This window comes from Furipterus horrens, unplaced genomic scaffold (genome assembly GCF_987537825.1).
Source record: "Furipterus horrens unplaced genomic scaffold, mFurHor1.1.pri manual_scaffold_9, whole genome shotgun sequence".
NCBI lineage: Eukaryota > Metazoa > Chordata > Mammalia > Chiroptera > Furipteridae > Furipterus > Furipterus horrens.
The window spans coordinates 37,333,438-37,359,625 of record NW_028327179.1 but is presented as its reverse complement, the minus strand read 5'-3'; the positions used below and the strand labels follow the sequence as shown (position 1 = coordinate 37,359,625).

Here is a 26,188-nt window from a genome sequence, read left to right as displayed (position 1 = left end):
AAATTAAACTTGACCATTTTATACCGTATACAAGAATAAATTCAAAATGTGTTAAAGACTTGAATTTAAGACTCGAAACCATAAAAATCCTGGAAGAAAACGTAGACAGTATAATCTCTGACAGTTCTCTGAGCAAAAAAAAAACAAAAACAAAAAACATATATATATATATATGTGTGTGTGTGTGTGTGTGTGTGTGTGTGTGTGTAAATATATATATTTCTTTTTCTATATTCCTCAGGCAAGGGAAACGAAAGAAAAAATAAATGGGACTACATCAAATTAAAAAGGTTTTGCAAAGCTAAGGAAACCTTCAACAAAATGAAAAGACAACCTACCGAATGGAAGAAGATATTCACCAATGAAAAATCTGATAAGGGCTTAATATCCAAAACTTACGGATAATTCATACAACTCAACACCACAAAAACAATGTAATTTGAAAGTGGGCAGAGGACCTGAATAGTCATTTTCTCAAAGAGGACATACGGGTGGCAAATAGACATATGAAAAGCTGCTCAACATCACTAATCATCAGAGAAATGCAAATTTAAACCACAATGAGATATTACCTCACACCTGTAAATATGGCTATCATAAAAAAAAAAAAAAAAAAAAAAAAACCCACAAATATATGTTGGCAAGGATTTAGAGAATAGGGAATCCTCATGATCTGTTGATAGGAATGCATATTAGTGCAGCCACTGTGGAAAACAGCATGAGGATTCCTCAAAAAATTAAAAATGGAACTGCCTTATAACTCAGTGATTGCACTTCTGAAGAAACCTAAAGCACTAATTTGAAAGAATATATGCCCCTATATGTTCATTGCAGCATTATTTGCAATAGCCAAGATATGGAAGCAATCCAAGTGCCTATCAACAGATGAGTGGATAAAAAAGTGGTGATACCTATATACAACAGAATATTACTGAGCCATAAAAAAGAATGAGATTTTACCATTTGTGACCACATAGATGGACCTAAAGGATATTATGCTAAGTGAAATGAGTCGGTCAGAGAAAGACAAATAGCATATGATTTCACTTACATGTGAAATCTAAAGAACAAAATAAATGAACCAACAAAATTGAAGCAGAATCATAGATACTGAGATCAGACTGATGGTTGCTATGGGGAGGGGGCAATTGGTTGGTGGGCTGGATAAAAAAAGATGAAGGGATTGAGAAGTACAAATAGGTAGTCACAGAATAGTCACAGGGATGTAAAGTACAGCAGTGGGAATATAGTCATTAATATTGTAATGAGCCCTGGCCAGTTGGCTCAGTTAGTTGGAGCATTGTCCCATACACCAAAAAAGTTGTGGGTTCCATTCTTGGTCAGGGCAGGTTGTGAGTTTGATCTCCGGTGTGGGTGCATATTGGGGGCAATTGATTGTTGTTTTCTCTCTCACGTTGACATTTCTCTCTCTCTTTCTCCTCCCTCCCTCTCTTTCTAAAATCAATAGGCATATCCTCATGTGAGGATTAAAAATATATGTATTTTAATGACTATGACAGTATCAGGTGGGTACATGAAATATCAGGGAGACCACTTGGTAAAGTTTGATTGTCTAATAACTATCCTGTATACCTGAAACTAATGCAAAATAATATTGAATGTAAATTGTAATTGGAAAATATAAAATACAGGTTAGCTAAAAATATGAAAGATAACCGAAGTAGATTTTTATAACTGAGAAAAAGAGAATCCCACTCGTCGTCGTCGGCAGCCGTCCATCTCGAGAGACGATGGTGTAGCTTCTCAAGAGTCTATCTGCACCGCCGAGAATGGCTGTGCAGTCCGACTCGGGAGTGACACGGTATCTGTCTCCTCCCGTGTTGAATCGACATCTTGCGATGACGCTGGAGTGTCCTCTCCAGTGAAGCTGAAGCTACAGAGCCTGGGCAGGGTGATATGGAGGGTCTGCTGTTGCCCATGCAGCAGACCCCCCCTCTCTTCGCAGCTGAAGGGTCCAAGGGAAAGACGGAGTCAATACAGCTTGGCTTCAGGTGCGCCGCAGGAGTTGCCGGTGTTGACTACAACGTCAAACCGCCTTAGGGACTCCGGCTCCGGATTTTCTGTCGGGGTTTACTCCCTTAGCCTTTCCCCTGAAGAGGTATGCCGCAAGGCAGCGGAGGGTTTTTGGAGTCAGAGTTTTCCTTCTCTGATGTGCCCTGACTGGAAGATCGAACCAGCGACACTTAGCTCGCAGGCCGACGCTCAATCCACTGAGCCAAACCAGCCAGGGGCAAGAATCCCACTATGTCACATGGAAAACATAAAATCTCAAATGTAAGCATGTCTCTAGAATAATTTGGTTTTAAAAGTTATGAGTAATTACTCAATTGCTGTCTTTTGCATTGTCTATAGAAGTAGTTTTGGGTTTATTAAATATCTGCAAGTTCTTTTAATGTATTTTGTTTAAAATTTTTGTTCTTGTTTTTAAATTTGCATGTAAACAGTAAATCCACAAATTCCTGGAAACAAGTAACAAAAAGCTTCAGGATATATTTGGCATTATTCTAAATTAAAGTTAGGAATAATCTTCCTGGTCTTTCATACAGACATGTGACCTGAGAGTAATAAGCATTTAAATACCCTTTAAATATTGTAATTTAGAAAGCAGACATTTCTATTAATTTATTATTACATGGCCTCCCTGCATTAGAAAATTGAACCTATTGTAAGTTAATGCTGTCATTCCTATCACCAATTATACCTTAACCATATTCTCTTTGTTCTTTATTCTTGGAATGTCTCTCCATCTATCAAAGGCCACTTTCTTCTGGATTCTGTTCCCATTCACCTCTTCCTTTTGTTATCACCTTTCTCTCTCCTCACCCTCAGTCTGGTTCCGAGTGCCAGACCATTCCCACCCATTAGAAACATATACTAGGATCTACCCTAAAAAGAAAAATTTCTCCATTGAACTTACATTTCTCTGCACGGCTCTTCATTTCCATTTTCTGCTTTATCACTGACCTTCTCAAAAATGTTTGTACACACTGTCATCATTTTCTTACCTTAGAGTCAGTCTTCTATACACTGTTGTCCAGCTTCTGCCCCTCACCACTCCATGAAGGATAATTTATAAATTATACCAATAATCTATAAGCTACCAAATTTAATGGACATTTCTCTATCTACATTGTACTTCATTGTCCAACTAAAACAGTTGAATACTTACTTCCTCTTTCTTAAAAAACTTTTTGCTTTTAACGTATATAACATTCCTTGGCTTTGCCTTATCCCTTTATAATTGCTATTTGCAGGCTTCTTTTCCTCCTCACAGTCTTAATGTCAGTATACTCTTCTTTCTCTATTCATTCTTTCTCTATTCATTTTTCTTTCTGTTTCTCTTCCTAGAATTTATTCATCTCCTTATGACTTTAAATCCTGCCTATATGAATGTGACATGATATTTATATCTCTAGCTAGGTAGTTCAGATACCTCGATTTTCCCCTCTCTAGCCCTTTTTACTTCACTACTGACCTACATGGGCGATCAAGTCAGAATTGAAAATTCATAATTGATTCCTCTTTCTCCTTCATTCTCTACAATCATTTTATTATCAAGTCTTGTCAGTTTTATCTCTAAAATGTATCTTGACCCTATCCATTTACTTTTATCTCCAGGATGCTACAGTAATGCATACCTCTCTCTTCTCTTGCCTGCGTTTTTCTCTTAGCCCTGCCGAGCTTCCAGTTTACCCACTTCCAGTTAGTCATCCCAACCAGTCCTCTTAAAAATGGGATTATATTAATTCCCATTTAAAAGATTGAAATGGTTTATCATTACATTAGCCATCAGGCTCTGCAAACACATTCCCTGGAGTCCAGTCCTGGTTTCACCACTTACTGGCTGTGGAATCTCGGGCAACTGGCTGAATCCCTCTGTGGCATATTATGTGGGAGGTAAAGTTGAAGGTGATTCATGTAAAGCACTTACAACAGTAAATGTTCACAATGATTATTAATGTTATATCAGAATTCTGTGTGCTGAAGGTCTCAGGCCAAACACTTGAAAATGCCTTTCTCAATGACTTTTTTCAAAGTTGGGGTCTCCTTCAATTTTCCTTTATCTCAGTAACCTACTTACTTTATACTACTCATCATCTTTAATTATCTTTTTCTTTTGTTTGTTGCCTGTCCTCTCCCCTAGACTGTAACTTCCATAAAGAGGGACTGTGTTTAGCTTGTTCACCATTTTAACTCTAGGACTTCAAACAGTTCTTGCCACATAGCAGGAATTTATTAAATATGTATTTGTTGATAAAATAAATAACCTCACATTTTTAGCAAGACCTTCGGGTATTTACTTTTTGGTAAGTTTTTCATTCTGATTCAATTGGACTTTGAATAAAATAAAACATTTATTTAAAATGCTGTAATTTGTTTTGCATGTCATGATAAAGAATCTTATTTCCTCCTTTAAAGTTTCTTATATAAAGACTAAGTTGGGGAAGAGAACAAGAATGTTGATAATGAAATTTCCTATAAGATAATCTTTCTCATATTTTAATATTGTACTTCTAACTCTCAAAAAAGAAAATTTTGAAAACATGATATTGTGTAATGTCAACATAGCTTATACTGGTTGTTCACTTTGGGTCCCACCCAAAGGATTTCTTATTGAAGTATCTGAAAGGTGTTAAAATACTATTTCAGAATGAACACTAAGGATCGCATTATAGAGACATATTTTAATTAAAGTTAAATTATAAGTGACAAGAGAAAAAGTATTATTCTTATAAGGGGATTATTTTAACTACATTTTTATTTCTAATATTATTTTTTAGTTAACATACATGTAATTGGAAAAAGTATACCTAATTAAAAAGAGGTTTTTTCCCCAGCTTATAGTCATATTAAATAGTTCCTTATAGTTTTCATTTGCTTCTAAAAACAAAACTTCTTTAAAGGTATAGTCTAATACTATATGTAAAACTTTTAATGGAAGCCATATATCTCTTTCACCTTGGCAGTTTCAATATTTATAATACATTTTTGCAACTCAGTACACTGTTCTGGTTAGATCCTTCATATAAAAATATTTTCTTTAGAACAAAAAATATTTTCAACAAAAGAAAGGGAATTATTTTAGTGTATACCTTACAATTTTGTATTAGTCATCTTAGACTTTATTTTGGTTCACTTGTTACATAACCTTGGTTATATAAGCAAAACTTGATTAATGCTCCAATTTTTCTATGAGATAAAATGAAGACATTGAAAGTTTACAAGCTTTTGAAGTCTTTGAAATTGTTGATAACAGGAATCATATTTTCAGTCAAAATTTTTGATGTGTTGATTTAAGAGAATAAAAAGTTAATTTTTCCTAACATCTTCTGCCTCCTACACACAAATAACTTGTCTTTGGTTAAATGATAAAAACATGATCTTTTTCATATTACTTCAATACTCTTTTAAATACTGAAGTAAGTTATTTTTAACATCTTATCTCATACTTAGAAGTGTATTTTCTGAACAAGGTTTTTTCTTAACTAGAACCAATAATGAAAAAGTTAAGCATACAATGGACAATTCTCTTAACTAGCCCTTCTTCTTCCATTTCTCCTCTCCTTCACTCTGTTGCAGTAGACTATTATAATAAATCAAGTCTGCATAGTATTATGCTTCCTGTATGGTTTTATTTGTGTGGAATTATTGATTTCACAATAGCAAGCATTTCACTTATATTGGTTGGCTTAAAAAATTGTTCATAACACTAAGACCAAAAAACAATAAAACAATATAATATATACATATATAAAAAGGCCTTTAGACTTCTAAAAAATATCTAAAGCCAGTTAGGTTGTGATTGTTTTTGGTGTTCTTCAACAGTTCCTAATGTAATGTTGAATTAGGATTCAAGCAAGAATAGTTGTGATCTGATTCTTAGAATGTACTTTTAAACATGGTAGGTCAAGTTGGGAAAATAGTAGACCTTTCCTTTTATAAGAAAATACTAGGAGTAATTCATGATTCCCAGTATCAAGACCAGAATTCTTTTCTAAAGCATATGTGCTATAGAAATTGGTGATCTAGAACCATTGGAATCATAGTTTTTCCAGAAGTCAATAAAATATTCGGTCAACAGACCCAGAGATTGGGGTGGTATAAAATCTCATATATAGAGATTTGTCTATAAATATATTTATCTTTTTGTGGGACGCCTGAATTGAATATGTAGAAATTCCTTCCATTCACTTTATTAATCTTTGTTAGACTGAGAGTTTTAGTTTTTCTTCTTTTATATAAATCAATAAAAACAGTTCCCATATTTCCAAGGAAACAGCAAACATCTATTCCAAACTAGTCTTCCTACCGTATTTGTTTGCAGCCTTATATCTGTTAAAGGGTGCATAATTGTCACTTATTCTCCTTTTTATTTTTATTCATTTAAAATTCCTATGAGTCATAACAGAAGTTAAATTCTCTTTAAATAATTTTATTTTACAAGAAATAAAATGGTTTAATTGAACTTAAAATAAGAAGAATTAGGTTTTCTCCTTGAGCAGTTTTTGAACAAGAGCTTGGGAAATTATTTTAACCTAACTCTTGTCTTGATGGTGTATTTGAAACTAAGAACAATTCCTTTTGCATTTACTTCATGGGCTTTTGTGCAGGTATCAAACGATATGTTTGTAAAACTATTTGGTAAACTTCAAACTATTCAAAATTGTTAGTGAAATTATGAACATATTAAAATATTTTTTAGTCTTTAAAAACTCATAAATACAGAAAAAGGCAAGACAAATTTTATTTAGTAAATGGGTTGTTAGTGGGGTGTTATAGCTTAGTGTTTATTGTCTATACATAATATAAATAGGTATAACAATTTAAGGATCCCTGGTTATTGAACATAAACTAGTTTTTGCATAGTATTTTTAAAGTAAATTTAATTATCTTACATTCTTTTATGGAAAAATACTTCAGCCCATATTATGATTTTTTTTCTAAATGTTTATTTCAAATATTTAAAAATAAAAATGTACTATAAAAACTAACATTAGCCAGCCCTGGCTAGGTGGCTCAGTTGGTTTGAGCATTGTCTTGTACAAGGTTATGAGTTCCATCCCCAGTCAGGGCACGTACCTAGGTTGTGGGTTTGATCCCCATCCGGGATGTATAAGGGGGGCAACCAGTCTTGATGTAACTATCTCATGTTAATGTTTCTCTCTCTCTCTCTCTCTCTCTCTCTCTCTCTCTCTCTCTCTCTCTGTCTCTCTCTCTCTCTCTCCAAAATCAATAAACATACCCTCTGGTGAGAATTTTAAAAAAGTAAACTAACATGAGCTCAAACAGAAGACTTTATAAGAATTAGCCAAAATACTCATATTCACATTTTGTCAAAGAGATAATGATAACTTTGTTTTTCATATGCAGCCACCTTGGTAATCCATCTGCCCTAAAAGTACTGTATTGCAGTGTTAAAGGTTAACATAAATTACTAATGATCACACCTTCCTATTAATTTTAGATAATAACCTTTGGTATTACAGAAAAACAGATTATGTTTTTTGTTCTGTGTATAGAACAATAGTCTGCCTCGTTTTGAAAATAGACCAGTATAAATGATCACGAAGTTGCTGCTTTTCAGGTCACATTTATATTGCTTCACTATTAAGGAAAAATCTAGGCAGCGTAGGCCCATTGAAAGAAATACTTTGGGGATTCTTTTTAAGAGAAGTGGAAGCACTTAGAATGATTTTTTGGTTATTATGCTGATGTGTTATTTCCCTCCATCTATAGGAGCTGGGTGACCCAAATATGTTTTTAATTGAAAAACTACAATGTAGCTCTTCCTACTTTAATTTGGGCTCTAAGTGATTTTTCTAGATGAAACTTGTTTGTTTTTAGTATTTATATATTCAACCATTTTATTTTTTAGGCGATTTTATGAAGACGGAGCAATTGTCTTGGGTGAGGAAGCAAATATGCTTGCTGGCATGCTGCTTGGGCTCAATGCTATTGATTTCAGGTACTTAATAATAACTCAATGTATTCAGTTTTTAAATTATTCTACCTTATAATAGTTTCTACTTATGATTTTTTTCCTTTTAATTTTCTGAGAAAAATACACAGATATTGATACTTGAATCACGTTTTTCCCTTTTGATGATGTCAGTTTTCTAAATGGATTTGCTATCAAAGAAGAGACTGTCTCAGACTTAAAGAATTAATTTTCAGGCAAGCTGTCTAGTTTGGGTAAAAAGAAAGCTTAGACTACATTCCTCTAAGCAGGAAAGTCATGTACTCTGGTAGCACTGAAGGAAGGTTTTGAATTTTATCTCTTAGTATTTTTCAGCTGCTGCTTTAAAATGAAAAGACATACACAAAAAGTAGATTCAAAGTCCAAAAGATTTTCATTATCTCACATGTTGAGATAAAGAACATCCTGAGAGGGTATCTTGAGTGTTTTATGTTTCTTGTGCTATGTATCTAGAATATAAAACTTATTGTTGATATTTACTTTTATTACCAACAGATGAATTGATTCCAGACTAAGATTACAAGTACTAAAAAGGGATATTGTAATTTCTTTTTAGATTTATGAAAGTATCTTTTGGCACTTCTTTAACTTATCAAAGATTTATACTGAAAGTAAAGGTTTGTCTATAATAAGAACTCAAGCATGAGAATGAAGGAAATGTATTTTTATTTAAATGTATCACTTAAAATTTAAGAATATTATTAAAATAAGTATGAACTTAAATGAAAATCTACTTTCAGGTCTTGATTTAAAAAATAATGCTGCCCATTTTCATGGAGGTTACCTTTTTCTAGTAAATCACTTCCTTTTCAAAATATTTGTCATTTTATAATTTACTTCACTGTTTCATAAAGTAGCATTAGGTTGATTAGCTTAATTGTTAAGGATGAACATTATAGATGCAATATGAACGTTATCTTTATGATCCCTCTAAAGATGTTAACTTTTGACATGGCATGCTGATGGCTCTATGTAAATCCTTTACAATTTTATTTTTTGGGTGAAAAAAAAGAAACACCTAGGAAAAGAAAGTGAACTGTTGATTTATTGTAACCTGTTGATACTATACAATCAGCTGAAAACAAGTCTTAAAGATACATTAGTAATTTTCTGTAAATGAAGGAATGTCCATATAAAATGTTGCCAGTTTGATTCTCTTTCCATTCAAGTCTAGAAAAAATACATACCTTTGATATTAATATATTAGAACAAGTATTTCCACAAGCAAACTTCCCAAACAAACCAGAGGATAGGAGTTCATAGATTAATCACGTATTTCTTTTAAAGATTAACTTACATCATTTAAATATTCCTTTGTTTATCTTTCTAGAAGATATACTTCTTCCTTTGAATAATAGTAATCATTTTTCTTTTAAAAATTTTAATGTCTTTTTAAAACTAAAAAAAAATTAAATTGTATTCAACCACAGTTTACGTTCAATATTATTTTGTATTAGTTTCAAGCATACAGCGGAATGATTAGACAATCATATACTTTACAAAGCGTTGCCCCTGATATTTCCAGTACCCAACTGGCACCATACATAGTTATTATAATTTTATTGACTATTTCCTGTGCTGTGTTTTACATCCCCATGACTATGGTGTAACCAACAATCTGTATACTTCTCGATCTAACAATAGTAATCTTAAAACTAAGCACTGTTTTTGTTTGAAAAAAAAAAAAAAAACTTATCTGGATATACCATTATACAACACAAAGATCACTGGATTGGGGAACCAGGAGATCTAGAGCTCTTTACTGGCTTTATGAAACTCATGGTATGACTTTGGGCAAGTTCCTTAACCTTTTCCTTGTTGCCATACTACTTTATTTGGAGGGAGGGGGTGCATTTTCAATCCTCAGTAGATTTTGCGTAGTTCCCATATGCTTCTTCACACATTAGTTTGTCTAGTTCTCTAGGGTTACTCAGTGGCATCTTTACTTAATAAAGGTTTAATAAAGACTGAGACATATGAGATAGATGTTTGAAAAGATTTCTCAGTAAATTTTACTTTTGCATGATATATTTATATAACAGTGTATTAACTTACACAATTCTTTATCATTTATATTGGAGGTAGAATGTCTTTACTGAGATGATTAGTTGTAACAAGAAATACAGGGTGTCACAAAAAAATGTATCCACAATTTTAATTACTATAAAGTCTGTGTTTATTAGCATACAGTTCCCTTTCAATGTTCACAATAAACTACATAAATGTACTTTTTTATACTAAAAAACGTTTTCAAACTGATGACCATTCTAGTCTAGACATTGCTGGCAACGGGAGGCAATGGAATCACAAACATCAAGAATCATTTCATTTGGTATTTGGGCACATTCTCTTTCAATAGTCACTCATAATTCATAAGTGGTTTCAGGTTTTTTAGCATAAACGTTATTCCTGAGAAATCCCCAAAGGAAAAAGAGTAGTGGTGTGAGGTCTGGTGAACGCGCAGGGTAGTCTACATAACTTCTTTGCGCGATCCACCTGTTTAGCGGGTTCTCATTAAGCTAGGCCCTTATATCATGATGGTAATGTGGAGGCGCTCCACCTTGTTGGAAATAAAAGTCCTCATCATGAAGTTCTTTGTGAATACGTGCCACGGCTGATTCCTGCAGTAAATTCAAGGAAGTGGCATCAGTTAAAGTACCTGCAAGAAAGGAAGGGCCAATGAATGCATGTGTGAAGAAACCGCACTGCCGTCAGTCCTGTCTCTGCACTTCTACCGCGTTTTTGTACTTCCAGTAGCCCTTCAAAGTAAACTTTTTTTGTTCAAAACTTAATCTGGTTTCAGCCATTATTTCTCAATGGTTAATTCTAAAACAGTACAAAACAAAAAGTCAGCAAATTACCAGCTATTAAAATATGGATACATTTTTGTGTGACACCCTGTATTTAAATTACAAACAAATACATTTACCTGCAATTCAATGAAACAAATGTCTCTGATTTTTTATAACACTTAACTTTGATTTAAAATGTTATATATTAAAATGAAATATTTATTGTCTGTTGTCTTAGCTTCTGCCTAAAGGGAGAGGGATTGGATGGCAACTTTCCTGCTGTAATAGACTATACACCATATTTGAAGTTTACCCAAAGGTATTTGACATATAGAAGTATGTTATTGAAATCCTAATATATTGTTGACTGTCTTGTTGTACAATATATTCATCTGATTAAAATAACTTTTTATAAAACATTTCATATCAGAAACCATAAACTCTAGTTGCATTTTTAGTATTTATATACTTTTTACATAATTGTAATCCCAACACAAATATAGTTATTTAAAAGTAGCATGTATTCTATTGGTCTAGTCATTATAATGATAACTGTAATAGCTCCATTATAGTTCATTAAGATTTTAAAACTATAATTCATTATTAGACTGGTTTCTGTTTTATCTCCATTATAAAAAAAAAAGCATAACAAACATTTTTGTGCAAATCGATTTTCTTTTTATTTCTATTTTGAATTTATGGAGTTATTCAAGTAAATACAACAAAAAATTGATGGCTTTTAAAATCTATCATTATAAAATAGTCACACCAACTTATCCTACTATGAGTCTTATGTGAGAGTTAGGGATTTCCTACAATCTCACAACAAGCATTGAAAATTAATCAGATGAAATCCATAGATTTTCTGAAGGTCAGCCTTCACTTCTTGATTTCTGAATAGAATTATGATCTTTATATACCTCTAAAATGTTATGATCTGGCCAGAGGCTATAAAGGAGAAAGAGTAATATATCTATGTGTGTTACATGTATAAACACACACAATTAAGATGCATTTATGGAGTGTCTAATGTAGGAAAGAAACTTTCCTTGGTACCAGGGATACATAGATATTTAGAGTATAGAAACTTCATGAATTTCTGAAAAAGAATACATTTCCTCTTCCCAAGATAATCATCATTTAGTGAGAGAAGTTACTACTATTTCAGAGCTAGGTGTGTGAAAATATTTTGGATTATGAGAAAGAAGGAGAAATAGAGTATTTTGGCACCAAGCTTTCTAACTTAAGTTGATTCCTTAAGAAAAGGGATAATTCTAGTACATTAGATGTAGAAAAGAAATAGAGCAGGAAGATGTTTTGAATAGGCATAAAATTATACTGTTTTGGAATATGCTGGATTATAGAACATTTTGTGAAGCTAATAGTTCAAAATAATACTAGTAAAAATGATATTAATGACATTTGTTGAATATATATCACGCATTGTTCTAAGTGCTTTATTTCTGTTAACTCAATAATCCTCAAAAGCTTGGGAGGTAGACAGTGCTAATTCTTATTTTACAAGTGAGAAAACTGAAACACAGAGAAGTTAAGTAACTAGTCCATAGTCACACAGCTTGTTTGTGCAAAGTAGAATGAAATTAAGGAGCAAGATTACGGCTGGAGAGATAGGAGTTTGGTCACTGACATGTAGGTGGAGAGGCTATTTTTGTGATTTATGAAGTGACTTAAAATATAAAGGTAAATGTGAATACTCATTTTCCTCTCTTACATAAGAGGCTGCAATAATTATTATAGGCTTTTAAAAGATGCAGTAATGGAACCTTCTCAAATGGTACCCTCAGAATGAATTTAGTGATGTGTCCTCTGCGTCCTCAACTGCTTAACCACTTTTTAAAAATTTTTTATACATTTCCTTTTTTTGATGCACAAATCCAAATATATATATATATCTTTTTCTCTTTTATATACTAAAGAATTCCTCCAAACTTGTTATATAACAAACACTAAAATGAGAAGGGAAATACCAATTCAACCTAGTCATTAACCACAGAAAGATTTAAACTATCCTAATTGAGCCAATATTTTAAAAATTGAATTGCTTCCACCCAAATATACCTGTATTAAACACATTTAAAAATATACTGTAGCCTTGGCTGGTGTGGCTCAGTGGATTGAGTGCTGGCTTGTGAACCAAAAGGTCGCCAGTTTGATTCCCAGTCAGGGCACGTGCCTGGGTTGCAGGCCAGATTTCCCGTTGGGGGTGGGTGAGAGGCAACCACACCACACATTGATGTTTCTCTCCCTCTCTTTCTCCCTTCCTTCCTCTTTCACTCTGAAAAATAAATAAATAAAAATTTTTAAAAACCCTTTATATTAGTTTTCTAATTTTAAGAAACTTCCAGAATCTTTCCCTCCCCAAATTACTGCTTTTAATTTATTTTGGAAGTAATGCATATTCATTATAGAAAAATTAAAAATACAGAAAGGTATTTCAAGAAGTTAAAGCCTTTATAATATCATTAATTATAATTATGTACTTAGCATTAAATATTTTATAATTTGCTCACAAGTAACTTGAAAATACAGAAGTATTTCTTAAAAATCAAAGTGGAACATATTATTAACTTCATTCTTTTAAAAATTTTAATCTTCCCAGTTCTGACAGCATCAGCAGTGATGAGGAAGAGCTGAGGACGCTGGGAAGCAGTGGGAGTGAAAGCAGCTCTCCTGAGAACGTCGGGCCTCCTTTCATCATGGATGAGAACAGTTGGTTCAACAAGTGTAAGCGAGTGAAACAAAAGTACCAGCTGACCCTGGAACAGAAGGTAGTGATCGGTCTCAAAAGTTATGTAATATAATTCTAGTTATTGCCTTTGGATTGTCACTGCCAGAGATCTGTTAGCTAAATGAAAGTATTTGCCCCTTGCTACTTTCTTTCTGTTCTATTTTAGGAAGGGCTTTTGTTTGTTAAACTTTTTAAACTAAGCCATTTATTCTTCTGTATGCATTTTCATTTATCTGTTTGAAATTTTAGTTTCTATGATTAATTTCATAAAATATTATTTGATATGTGAAAAAGCAGTAATTGCCTAAGCAAGTTCCATATATGTCTCATTTATTCTTTTTTAATCAGTTATTTTAGCAGCTTTTGTATGTTAAACACTGCACTTCGCAAAGTAGAGTGTATAACAGGAAGAAAATAAACTCCATTATCTTGAGGAGTTGTAACTCTTCTTTTTTTTACTGTATTATCTATTTTCTCTTCTACTTTCCTTTCAAACTGTCATCATTCATAGATAATCTGTATAGGAAAAGCCTGATTAAATTTACAATAGAAATATTGGAATAATAAAAATACACAGGAAAATGCTTACAAAGTGAATTTATAAATATGAACAAGTTTTAAATGGACAAACAGCTACTGCTTAGAAAATATACAGAAAAAGATCCCATTTACAATAGCTATAAAAATGTGCATAATGTGTATGGAAAAAACTTTAATACCCTATTAAAGAAGGCTTCTCATACCAGCAAGATTTCAGACTAAGATAATCTGAATACCTTTACATGGTAAAAATATGAAAATGTGGAGTAGAATACAATTTTAAAGAGCTTCATGCAGAACTACTCTCTCAAAGAATAAGAGCTCACTAAAAACCAGAAAAGTAGAAAGCCTGAAAAACAAGGGGAATAAGTCATGAGGTAAGCCACCAAAGCCCTCTAATGTGGTGAGGGGCATTCCCTTCACTTAGGCACCTGTGTTTTAATACCAACAGGGAAAGAGGGGATTTAGGCCCACTACCCTTCACGGTGGAACTGAACGTAGAAGGCAGGAGTGAGATGCAAAATGACAGATTAAACACAGACATTGGTAAATGAAATGACTACATGAAACAAAAACTACTATAATAATGATCAATATGGGATGACATCAATATGGGAGAGGGAGGGAGGGAGATTGTTATCTTTGTAGAGGAGACAGAGGGATAGGATCAAGGAAAGGCATTATAGGGGTTAAAAAATTTGATAATTAATCTAGGTACATGGCACATAAGTAGTGTTTAATGACTACTATTTATAAATATTTGTATATAATTTATATATTAAGCTTTGTGTATATAAAATACTTCATATGTAAAAATTATTTTTAATTTTTGAGACTTATGGAAAAAATATTTGAGGATTGTCAGGAAAAATCTGAAAAAGAAACAATGAGGGGAGAGTGGTATTAACTTCTCTTAACATGTATCATAAAGCAAAATTAGTTAAAATAGTTAATGACAATTGAATAGGATAACATAATGGAATGAAAGCATATATTAAGAAAAAAGTATTCAAATTAATACCTGAAAGGCATTTGTAAGCACATTGCAAGTAAAAAGTAGGCTATTACAAGAAAGGAATCATGAGTAAACATGATAGAGTTATTGGAAATTAAAATTAGGATTTCCTGAATTCAAAATTTCAGTATAAGGGTTTGGAGGATACATTCATCTTTTTAGTGCCATGTGTAATTCGAAATTTGGATCAACATGAGAAAATATTATATCAATATATAACCTGAGATACAAAAAAAAAGAGAACAGAACATAAAATATGAATTATCCCATTGTTATTTACATTTATTGGCATTGAAAAGAGTTGCTGGGAGCGACACTGGCACTTTTGGGAAAATTTGTCAGCCTCGCTCACAGAAAGCAGAGCAAAAGGACACAGAAACAGTAACTGAGCAAAAAGATAATAGAGGGTCAGTCCAAGACATCTTATTATCTACTAAGTGTTTCCTAATAATAATAAGTAGGAATTGTACAATGCATACAGCGTACTAGGTAGTATTCTACCTATACTGACTCACTTAATCTTCCCCACTAGGCACACTTACTGTTCTCACTTTCAGATGATGAAACTACAGCACAGAGAGATTGCGTAACTTGCCCAAGGACGCATAGCTGATAACTAGTAGAACTGGAATGTGTGGACACTAGATAGTCCCTCAGCCCACAGGCCTAACCAAAACATTGTACTGCTTTCCACTAATTTGTTAAACTTAAAATGTTAGTATCTGTTTTTGAAAATAATAATCATATAGAGGCAGTTTTATTATTGGTCATTCTGTAATTAGGTCTGCATTTTGAAACCATGAGGCATGTAGAGTGTTTTAGCACTGTCGTAGAGCTTAGAAATTATAATGTTTTAGCTAAATTTTACTTTAAATCACAAAAATACTTTAATGAATCTTAGAGAAGAGCTTTAAATAATGAACATGTTAAACTTTTGTATTCAATTAAAATGATTATTTTTTACTGTTTAATCAGCGATACTCTAAAATTGTTTTATTATGATATAGATACGAATAACATTTAAGCTACTGAGTATTTATCTTCAAGATATATATTAGAATTTTGCAATTAATTGGCTATACCTTGCTGATCTGTATTTCCAGGGTTATCTTGAAGAACTCTTACGACTTCGAGAGAACCAGCTGTCTGAATCTGTCTCCCAGAATAAAACACTACTACAAAGGATTGAAGATTCTGATCTGGCCCATAAATTGGAAAAGGAACAGTTAGAATACATAATTGTAGAGCTTCAAGATCAGCTGTAAGTGAGATCCTTTTGGAAAATTTTTGGCAGTATGTGAATATAACAAAATGACATGTTTTAACATATGATTCAAATTCCAAGAAATCTGTTTGCCTTCTAGTAAGTTGTTTTTTACTTTTCTTTTTTAAAGTTTACTTTTGTTTTTCTTATTATAAAAGTAATCCATGATCACTGTAGAAACATTACAAAATATAGGAAGAAAATAAAAATTACCTTTAGTTGTGCTACTCAGACTTAACTGCTATATTGTAATTTGGTATATATCCTTTCAAATGCATATGTATAACTTTAAAGGTATTTATTTATTGATTGATTGCCTGATTGGTTGATTGTAGAAAGATGGTCTTTAACACCAATACTACTAAAAGTTCAGTGCCAGTGTGTCAGCTGTTACCAGGTTGTGCCAGAATATTACTAAGCACAGCTCAGTATTGCTTTTTTCTCTAGCAAGACTCCTTTTGAGGAAGAAAGCTGTGTATTAATCTACATCCTGGTACAAGCTCCTTAACTTGTCACTCTTCAAAGCACTTGCACTGATCATACCATTTTGTCAAACTTGATTTTGTCAATTAATTGCTTATGGTGAAAACCTTCTCATATTAATATTTACTTAAAGGATGATTTTACTTTTTTTCTTGAAATAATTTCAAATTTTCAGAAAAGTACAAGTATAGTACAAAATAATTTCCATATGCTTTTTCCTAGATTCACCAATTTCCAACATTTTTGCCACATTTGTCATAATTATCTCCCTCTCCCTGTATATACAGATGTATTGTTCTTTAAACCACCTGACAGTTTGCATACATCATGCCTCTTTACCCAATACTTCAGTGTCTCTTTCCTAATAACAAAGATATTCTCTTATATAACCATACTCCAGTTTTCAATGTAAGATTTTAAATTGATACAATGCTCTCATCTCATATATAACTCATATTTCACTTGCATCAATTGTCCAAATAATGTCTCTTATTGCAGCTTTTGTTTTTCTAGTAAGGATCCAATCCAGCACAATATTTTGAATTTGGTGTCAGTCTCTACAGTCACTTTTAACTTAGAATAGTTTTTCAATGTTTGCCTCACATTTGATTGATATTTCTGAAGAATACAAGATAGGAATTTTATAGAATGTCCCTTAATTTTAGTTAGTTTGTTTTCTCTGTGATTAGAATGAGTTTGTCCTTTTGTGACTGGTTTACAACAAATTAGGTATGTCCTCAGAATATTACATCTAGATGTACATGAAGTCTGTTTCTGGCCTTTTAGTAGTGACACTAATTTTAGTCATTTGGTTAAGATGTTTTTCTCCTGCATATAGTTACTGTTGCTCCTTTTGTAACTAACATGTACTTTGCAAGGAGACTAAGAAAATATAAAAGATGATTTTTTTAAGTAAAGTTTTATTAAGAAACATAAAAATTTAATGCTTTCTGGGAATCTGTATCTTAATGAAAAGAATTATGTTCATATTTAGTTTCTTTTATTTTTCTAATATTTTAGAGTTGTTCCTATGGAGTAACACTTACTTAGGGGCAGATTAACACCTCGGTAGCCCTTTTCTTCTGTAAACAGGGAGAAAAATATCAAGAGCCAAGCAATAAAGATTTCTGGGTATTTCTTTGCAACTAAAAGATTAAGAAGATAACCTAATTTTTCTTTTGCAAATAATCTTGGTAGTTTGTCTGAACTGTCTTAAAAATAATTATTAAGTCATTTTTCATTTAATCAGAGAGAGATTTTCATTTGAAGAATTCAATTTGAATTATCATATTTATTTTACTTTTGATAATTTAAAGGAAGTGAAGACTCAAACGTTTTAGTATGCAAAAGAACCTACAAGTTATTGTTTTATCATACTTCTGTGATAGAAAAGTACCATTGTTCCTCTAGATTTTGTAAGGAAACCTTACAACTGTTTTTAATATCTATAAGGCAGTTATAACTAAAACAGTATTACCAGAACAACAAATTAAAAAATTAAGACCACTGGTCAGAGTTAGAATATTTTCTTGAATTTAGAGGTTGAAGATTTACTTTCCCATAGCATGGTAACAATTTCTGGATGGGTGTAAATTGGTATCTTACAAGATTTATTTGCATATAAACTGTTACAAGAATACCAAACAGAAAAGTAATTGCCATTTCTTTCAGAATGTTCACAATTCACTAAGTTATGAGAATCATCTTTAAGTACAGAATACTCTGGGCATTTTTGCAGCTGTAGGTAGAGAGTGGACACATTTTCCTTCTTACGTTGCTGAAATTTTTTTTTTTTTTTTTTTTTTTGACCAATAATTAGAAAGGCTTGCATCAGAGCTGGGTGCTGAAATTTCCTTTGTTAATTGCGAGAAGATAAAAGTAGCTTTGAGAAGATTAAATTTGTAATGTATAAAGGAAGAGGTCAGAAGAGAAATATTAAATGAATCATGAGGCATGTAATATTTTCTTCTATATTATATTGATTATCTTTCCTTGGGTGATTTAAATCCTTTGTCACTTATTTTTTTCATATAGTTCTCAATTGCTAGATGTATTTTTGAATTACTTGTAAAGTATGCTTTATGTCTTTGAATACTTGTAAAATCTGAACATTTTGTAGTTTTGGTAACAGTACAAATTTGGGTGATATAGTATAGCAGCATCTTAAAGCTTTCTTGAAAAATAGGTCTGAGTTCATATACTGGCTCTATGCTTCGTTATTTAAGTTCAAACTTTAATTAATTAATATCTTAGAAACTTTTTTCTTAATTGTAGAGTGTAGATAATATTTATCTTGTGAATTATTATGAGTATTAAATAGTATCATGTATAATATAGCTAGGATGAAGAAGGCATGCAAAGATTATTTCTCTATTTGGGCTTATAGAAACCTTAAAATCTCCTTAAGTTCACTTGGAATGATAGTGAATTTAAAACGTTTTACCTCATCATGCCCAAAAGTTAAAGATGAAAGAATGAGTTTGAACTTGATTGTATTATTCCTGAGTATCAAGAAAATAACTTAAAAATCTAGTTTCTAAATGGCAGTAGACTAATATTTATAATCATGGTATAGATTTGTGTATACCATGTGCATGAGGGAGAGATTCATGGTTCTCTGCTACTTAATATTAATCTTATCTGTATTTCTTTTCTTTATTGATAACTGATGCAAGACTATTTGGGGGTATTTTACTAAGCATTGACAAAGGTACATTTGAATGATTGGTGGAGTTATGGTTGGTGGAATTTTTAAAAAATTACTAATTTTACATCTAAAAATTATGATTAGGAATAATATTTCATTGGAAAATATAACATCATTACAGTTTTTATTTTCATAGTTCTATTGAACTTTGTACTACAGTTAGATTTTATTTCATTTCTATAACTTTTAACTTCATTTTATTTATATATTAAACTTCATTCAGTAAAATTAATATAAACAAGCTTAATGTGTCAGTTATACTTTGACTCAATATATGGAAATTTTCTCAGGATTATGAAATATATTCTGTTTATGGTCTTTAAAAATTATTGTTATATTTATTCATGCTAATTGATAGAAAACTTTTCATTTATAATTTAGTTTTATTCTCTAAACATTTATTTAAATGTATTTTTTTGTGCTTGAGAATAACTGAAAGTACAGAGAAGACTAAACCATAGTCTCTTTTTAAAGGGGCTCATAAGCCAGTGATGTGAACAGATTGACATCAATCACATTTTATTTAAAGAGTATCATATACGAGAAGGAAGCTTTGTCCTCGTCCACAGATTTAGAGCTCCATATAGGTCTAACCTCAGGAATACATAGCCTCAGGACATCATGCAAAAGCGAAACACCTTTTTTATGATAAACAGCAATAAAATGCATAATAAGGCATTTTTCTAAGCCAAATCATGGATTTTTCTATTCAGAATTTGAAAGATTTTAGAGATAATAACATGTCATAGAGAGTTCCTGAGTCTAAATAGAAGTGAAAATCATGGATTGCTAAAACTAGGTCATTTTACAGTTCAGCAGCCAAGTTGGTGTAGTTCATGGTAAATAGTGATATTGTGATTATCAGCCTGTAAACCATAAGTCAGTGATGCTATGGCATCCTGGTTTAGGATGAGTGGCATGGATCCTAATAACAGAATACAATGATACTATCATGGCCTAGCTAATAATAGACAAATTATAATAGACAAATTTTATTTATAGTCATATAGATAGATATTGGTAGTTAACAGTTATCATTAAAATATTAAATTATAATCACGTTAATATATGTTACATACTCTATTATCTAAATATGAATGGGAAAATCAGTAAAATGCATCCCAAAGAGAAAAAGGCCAGGTACCAGATAGTTAGATAAAACCATGTCTGTTGTAGTTTCTTGGTATTTGTGGGAAATTAGATATTACAACAGGAATGGATATTAATTTGATATGACTGTAATTTCATTGCCTTTAGTCATGATGTCTGACTAAAACTGTTGGCAGATTCTCCTATAGAGTAGATGTTCTTGTATGAGGCCAGGGGCCAAAAACAGTTGGGCCTACAATACAATATTTCATAGAAAAGAAGAGACTTATTGGAATAGAAAGAAGACTCACTTTGGGCATTCTTATTTAGTACATGTTTTACATTGAGTACACGGGAAAAGGAAGCCTTCCTAAATTACTATCTATAAATAACACAGTATCAGTACACTATTCCCTCACTTATCATGGGTATTACGTTCTAGACCTCCCTGTGAAGTAGGAACCTTACACTCTTAAACCTATGTAACTTTAACAATATACGTATACAGTACCGCAAAATCTCGCAATATAGTAAAAAATCCATGATAAATAATTAAATACAATATTTTTAAAAATCCAGCGATACAGTGAGGCTGAGATAAGTGAACCACAATATAGAGAGGGACTACTGTATTCATATATAATTATTATTATTGACTTCCACTCAAGATGGAGGCATAGGTAGGCATGCTTTGCCTCCTCCTGCAACCATAGAAAGAGTTACAACTGGATATCAAAACAAATAATATCCAGAACCATCAGAAAATTAAGCTGTATAGAAGTCCAAAAATCAAGGATTTAAAGAAGCCACATTCATCCAGATAGGTAGAAGGGTAGAGTTGTGGAGTCAGGCAGAGAGGCACAGAGACACAATATGGTGTGGAGAGGCAGCGGCATAGCAGACAATCCCACATTCACGTGTGGTGGATGAAAATTGGGAGGGACACCTTGGGAGTGAGCAATCCCAGCCCCAGGCCAGACCACACAACCCCGGATGACAGCACTGGGAAGATAAATCCCCATAACTTCTAGCTGTAAAAACCAGTGGGGGTTAGGGTGGCAGAAGAAACTGCCATATTTTCAGGAGACTTGGCCTAAAGAGCCTGTAAGGACTTAGAACACATGCAAACCCACCCACTATGGGATTCACCAGAGCAACATCTGAAAGAGCACCAGTTGCATATAGGGAGTGGGTGAAGTGACTGGAAATGGGGCGAGTGCTAGCCAAACCTCCAGAATCCAGGCAGCAGCATTATCCCTTCTCTGGGACTTCCCCCTACACAGAGCCACAAAGCAGTGAAGTGGGATACCCCACCCTGCAATTTCCTAAAGCTCTGTCCCACACAATTTGCAGGTACCTTTTCTACAATAGTCTACAACTAAGAGAGTCAAAGCAGCTCTACCTAATACACGGAAACAAACACAGTGATGCTGCCAAACTGAGGAGACAAAGAACTATGGCCCAAGTGAAAGAACAGAACAAATTCCCAGAAATAAAACTAAGCAAAAGGAAGATAACCAACCTATTAAATACAGAGTTCAAAACACTGATGATCAGGATGCTTAAAGAATTCATTGAGTATGGCAGCAGCAAAAAGGAAGAAATAAAGGTTACACTAAGGGAAATAAATAAAAATCTACAGAGAATCATCAGTGGAGGGGTGGAAGCTGGGATTCAGATCCACAATTTGGAACATAAGGAAGAAATAAGCATTCAACCAGAACAACAAGAGAAAAAATAATTTAAAAAAAAAAAGAGGAGAGTATATGGATCCTCTGGGACATCTCCAAACATACCACTATCCAAATCATAGGGCTGCCAGAAGAAGAGAAAGAGCAAGAAAGTGAAAACTTATTTGAAAAAAAAAATGAAGGAAAACTTACCTAGTTTGGCAAAGGAAATAGACGTCCAAGTCCAGGAAGCACAGAGAGTCCCAAACAAGCTAGATCCAAAAAGGACCACACCAAGACACATCGTAATTAAAATGACAAAGGTGAAAGATAAAGAGAGAATTTTAAAAACAGCAAGAGAAAAGCAGAGAGTTACCTACCAAGGGGTGCCTATAAGACTATCAGCTGATTTCTCAAAAGGAAATTTGCAGGCAAGAAGGAACTGGCAAAAAGTATCCAATGTGTTGAAAAGCAAGGACCCACAACCAAGATCACTCTATCCAGCAAAGCTATCATTTAGAATGGAAGGGTGGATGAAGTGCTTCCCAGACAAGATAAAGCTAAAGGAGTCCATCATCACCAAACCATTATTATATGAAATGTCAAAGGGACTTACTTAAGAAGATCAAAATTATGGACACTAAAATAACAACAAACTCACAACTATCAACAACTGAATCTAAAAAGTAAAAACAAAATCCAACTAAGAAAACCAGAATAGGAATAGAATCATAGGTATGAGGATCGCTTGGAGGGTTATCAACTGGGAGGGGGAAGGGGGAGAAATGGGGAAATGATGCAGGGATTAAGAAGCATAATTGGTTGGTACAAAATAGATAGGGGGAAGTTAAGAGTAATATAGGAAAGAGTGAAGCCAAAGAACTTATATGCACGACCCATGGACATGAACTAAGGGGGGGTGGGATTGCTGGAGGGAGGGGGGATACTGGGCAGAGGGGAGCAAAGGGGAAATAAATTGGGAGTCGTCGTCGGCAGCCGTCCATCTCGAGAGACGATGGTGTAGCTTCTTAAGAGTCTATCTGCACCGCCGAGAATGGTTGTGCAGTCCGACTTGGGAGTGACACGGTATCTGTCTCCTCCCGTGTTGAATCGACATCTTACGATGACGCTGGAGTGTCCTCTCCAGTGAAGCTAAAGCTACAGAGCCTCGAGAGACGATGGTGTAGCTTCTTAAGAGTCTATCTGCACCGTCGAGAATGGCTGTGCAGTCCAACTCGGGAGTGACACGGTATCTGTCTCCTCCCGTGTTGAATCGACATCTTGCGATGACGCTGGAGTGTCCTCTCCAGTGAAGCTGAAGCTACAGAGCCTGGGCAGGGTGATATGGAGGGTCTGCTGTTGCCCATGCAGCAGACCCCCCCTCTCTTCGCAGCTGAAGGATACAAGGGAAAGACGGAGTCAATACAGCTTGGCTTCAGGTGCGCCGCAGGAGTTGCCGGTGTTGACTACAACGTCAAACCGCCTTAGGGACTCCGGCTCTGGATTTTCTGTCGGGGTTTACTCCCTTAGCCTTTCCCCTGAAGAGGTATGCCGCAAGGCAGCGGAGGGTTTTTGGAGTCAGAGTTTTCCTTCTCTGATGTGCCCTGACTGGAAGATCGAACCAGCGACACTTAGCTCGCAGGCCGACGCTCAATCCACTGAGCCAAACCAGCCAGGGGGGCTGGGAGTACTGTAACAGTATAATCAATAAAATATACTTAAGAATTTATAAAATGGTGGTTTCCTAGTTGTTACTCCTTTCACAATTATTGGTTGGAATCATCTACAAAGAAGAAAAGGACTATTCCAGATTAGTTAGGGCTATTTGGTGGTTACCGTTACAGTTCTTACAGGATATTATTAATTTTCAGAATAAGATGATGATTCCCTACTTAGTTACCAAAGAGATAAAGATTTCATTTTGCTTTCTCGCTTTCATTTTTCAGAATTCTATGAACTTTTATATATATAATATCTTCTATAATGTAAATTAGCTCATACAAGATTCATAAATAAAGTGATGATGTCAGCATAACAAAGAAATCACCTTGATTGATGGTTGATTTTTCCTGGAGGTTAATATTTCTCAACAAGTAGCAACAGCTAATACAAAATGCAAAATACACTAATAAAAGCGAATACAGTAGTCACTCTCTCTGTATCACGGTTCACTTATCGTGGCCTCACTGTATCGTGGGATTTTGCGGTACTGTATATATATATGCTGTTAAAGTTACGTTGGTTAAGAGTGTAGAATGTGTTTAAGAACATAAGTAGTGTTTATAAAAGTGTGGAAAAGGTTAATAAGGGACTGGGAATGGTTTATAAGTGTGTGGGAAGTGTTTATAAAGCCTTAAAATATATATAAATACTAAAATAAATGTAAGGTTCCTACTTGGCGGATTTTCACCTATCGCAGGGGTGGTGGTGGTCTAGAACATAATACCCGCGATAAGTGAGGGAATACTGTACTGGAAACCACCAAAAGATGGCCTTCTCTCCCTGTACATAAGTTCTTTCACCTTGCATTCCTCTGGTTCGGGTGAACTACAGCTTGGAGGTGTTGTGCATTTTGTCCCTGCCTTTGTGGCAAGTCTCAGCCTCAGCAGCCTCAACCCTTCATTACACTCTCTTTCATCACATGGTGTTTCCTTTGTTATTGTAGTTAAAGTTGTAAAGTTATTGTGATATTTCTTATTAGGAATTTAATACATTTATTTGGGTTGAAATTTTATTAGGATTGTTATCGTTTTTCTTAGTGTTCTAAAAAAATATCAGACTTAAGTTGCCAACTCCCAACCCTTCTCTCCCAGTAAGGCCAGTTGTCACTGTGTTATTGCAGAACACTGTAGTGTTTTGTTTCTCTGTTATAGCAGAAAATGTCTGTATTCAATGTGTTTCTATCTCATTGCTTTTCTTTTATTTAAAAAAAATTATTTATTTTTAGAGGGGAAGGGAAGGAAAGAAACATAGTTATGAGAAAAAAGCATTGATCGGTTGCTTCATGTATGCGCCCCGACGAGGGACCGAACTGAAACCCAGGCTTATGCCCTGGCAGGAAATTGAACCTATAACCTTTTGGTTTGTGGGATGATGCCCAACCAACTGAATACACCAGTCAGGGCCATTTATTTTCTTTTTGATGCTTAAATTGTCCCATATTTGTCTAATTACTTACATTAATTCTAGTGTCCTTCTGACATGACCCATTTGTCTTTTAAATTCTAAATTCTCATTAACATTTCTTTTCAAAGGATACTGTCAAGTGAAGTTCTAAAGTGCAATAAGGATTGAAAACCACTGCTTTCCTAAGAGACTTGGTTAGATTTGGGTTTAACTTTTTAGGCAAGAATATTTCATATGTAAATAATTAAAATATTTTGGTTACCTGGCTCCTTTTTAGGTGTCTTGTTTCAAAATGTTTTATTTGAAGGGATATAAGTATAAGGTAATATAAAGTTAATCTTTATCTCAAGGCTTTGTCTAAACAAAAGCAAAAGCACACAAATAAAGAACGTTTTTTTTTATATTAACATGAAGAATTTAGGGTATTCACAAGTTCTTCATATAAACATTTTCCAATTCTGGAAAACTTGAAATGAATAAAGATGAGTAAATTCTCATCACTTCTCTTGGTACTAGTTTGCTTTTGTAACTTATCTGACATTTACTCACTCACTTGGCAAGTACTCATTGAGAATGTATAAAGAGCCAGGTCCTCTTCTGGTGACTCAGGAAAAAATAAAACATGGTCCCTGCCCTTACAGAGCTTACATTGATTGGATGGAGGGCAGAGACCAAGAGACCAAGAGACCAACATTAAACATTGCATTTGTATGATTGTTCTTTTCCTCTTCCAAAGTTGTAAGAGTAGCTGGAG

General features: G+C 33.6%; 1 protein-coding gene across 2 annotated transcripts in view; it reads left to right on the top strand.

Moving 5' to 3' along the window:
• The window catches only part of RUNDC3B (RUN domain containing 3B), a 132,949-nt gene that overhangs the window by 82,303 nt on the left and 24,458 nt on the right, over nt 1-26,188 (top strand). For both annotated transcript variants that reach the window (XM_090286713.1, XM_090286711.1), the window contains exons 5-8: nt 7,898-7,987; nt 11,030-11,110; nt 13,412-13,580; nt 16,199-16,356. In XM_090286713.1, coding sequence (XP_090142839.1) covers nt 7,898-7,987; nt 11,030-11,110; nt 13,412-13,580; nt 16,199-16,356 — 498 coding nt within the window. The remainder of the gene's footprint in view (nt 1-7,897; nt 7,988-11,029; nt 11,111-13,411; nt 13,581-16,198; nt 16,357-26,188) is intronic.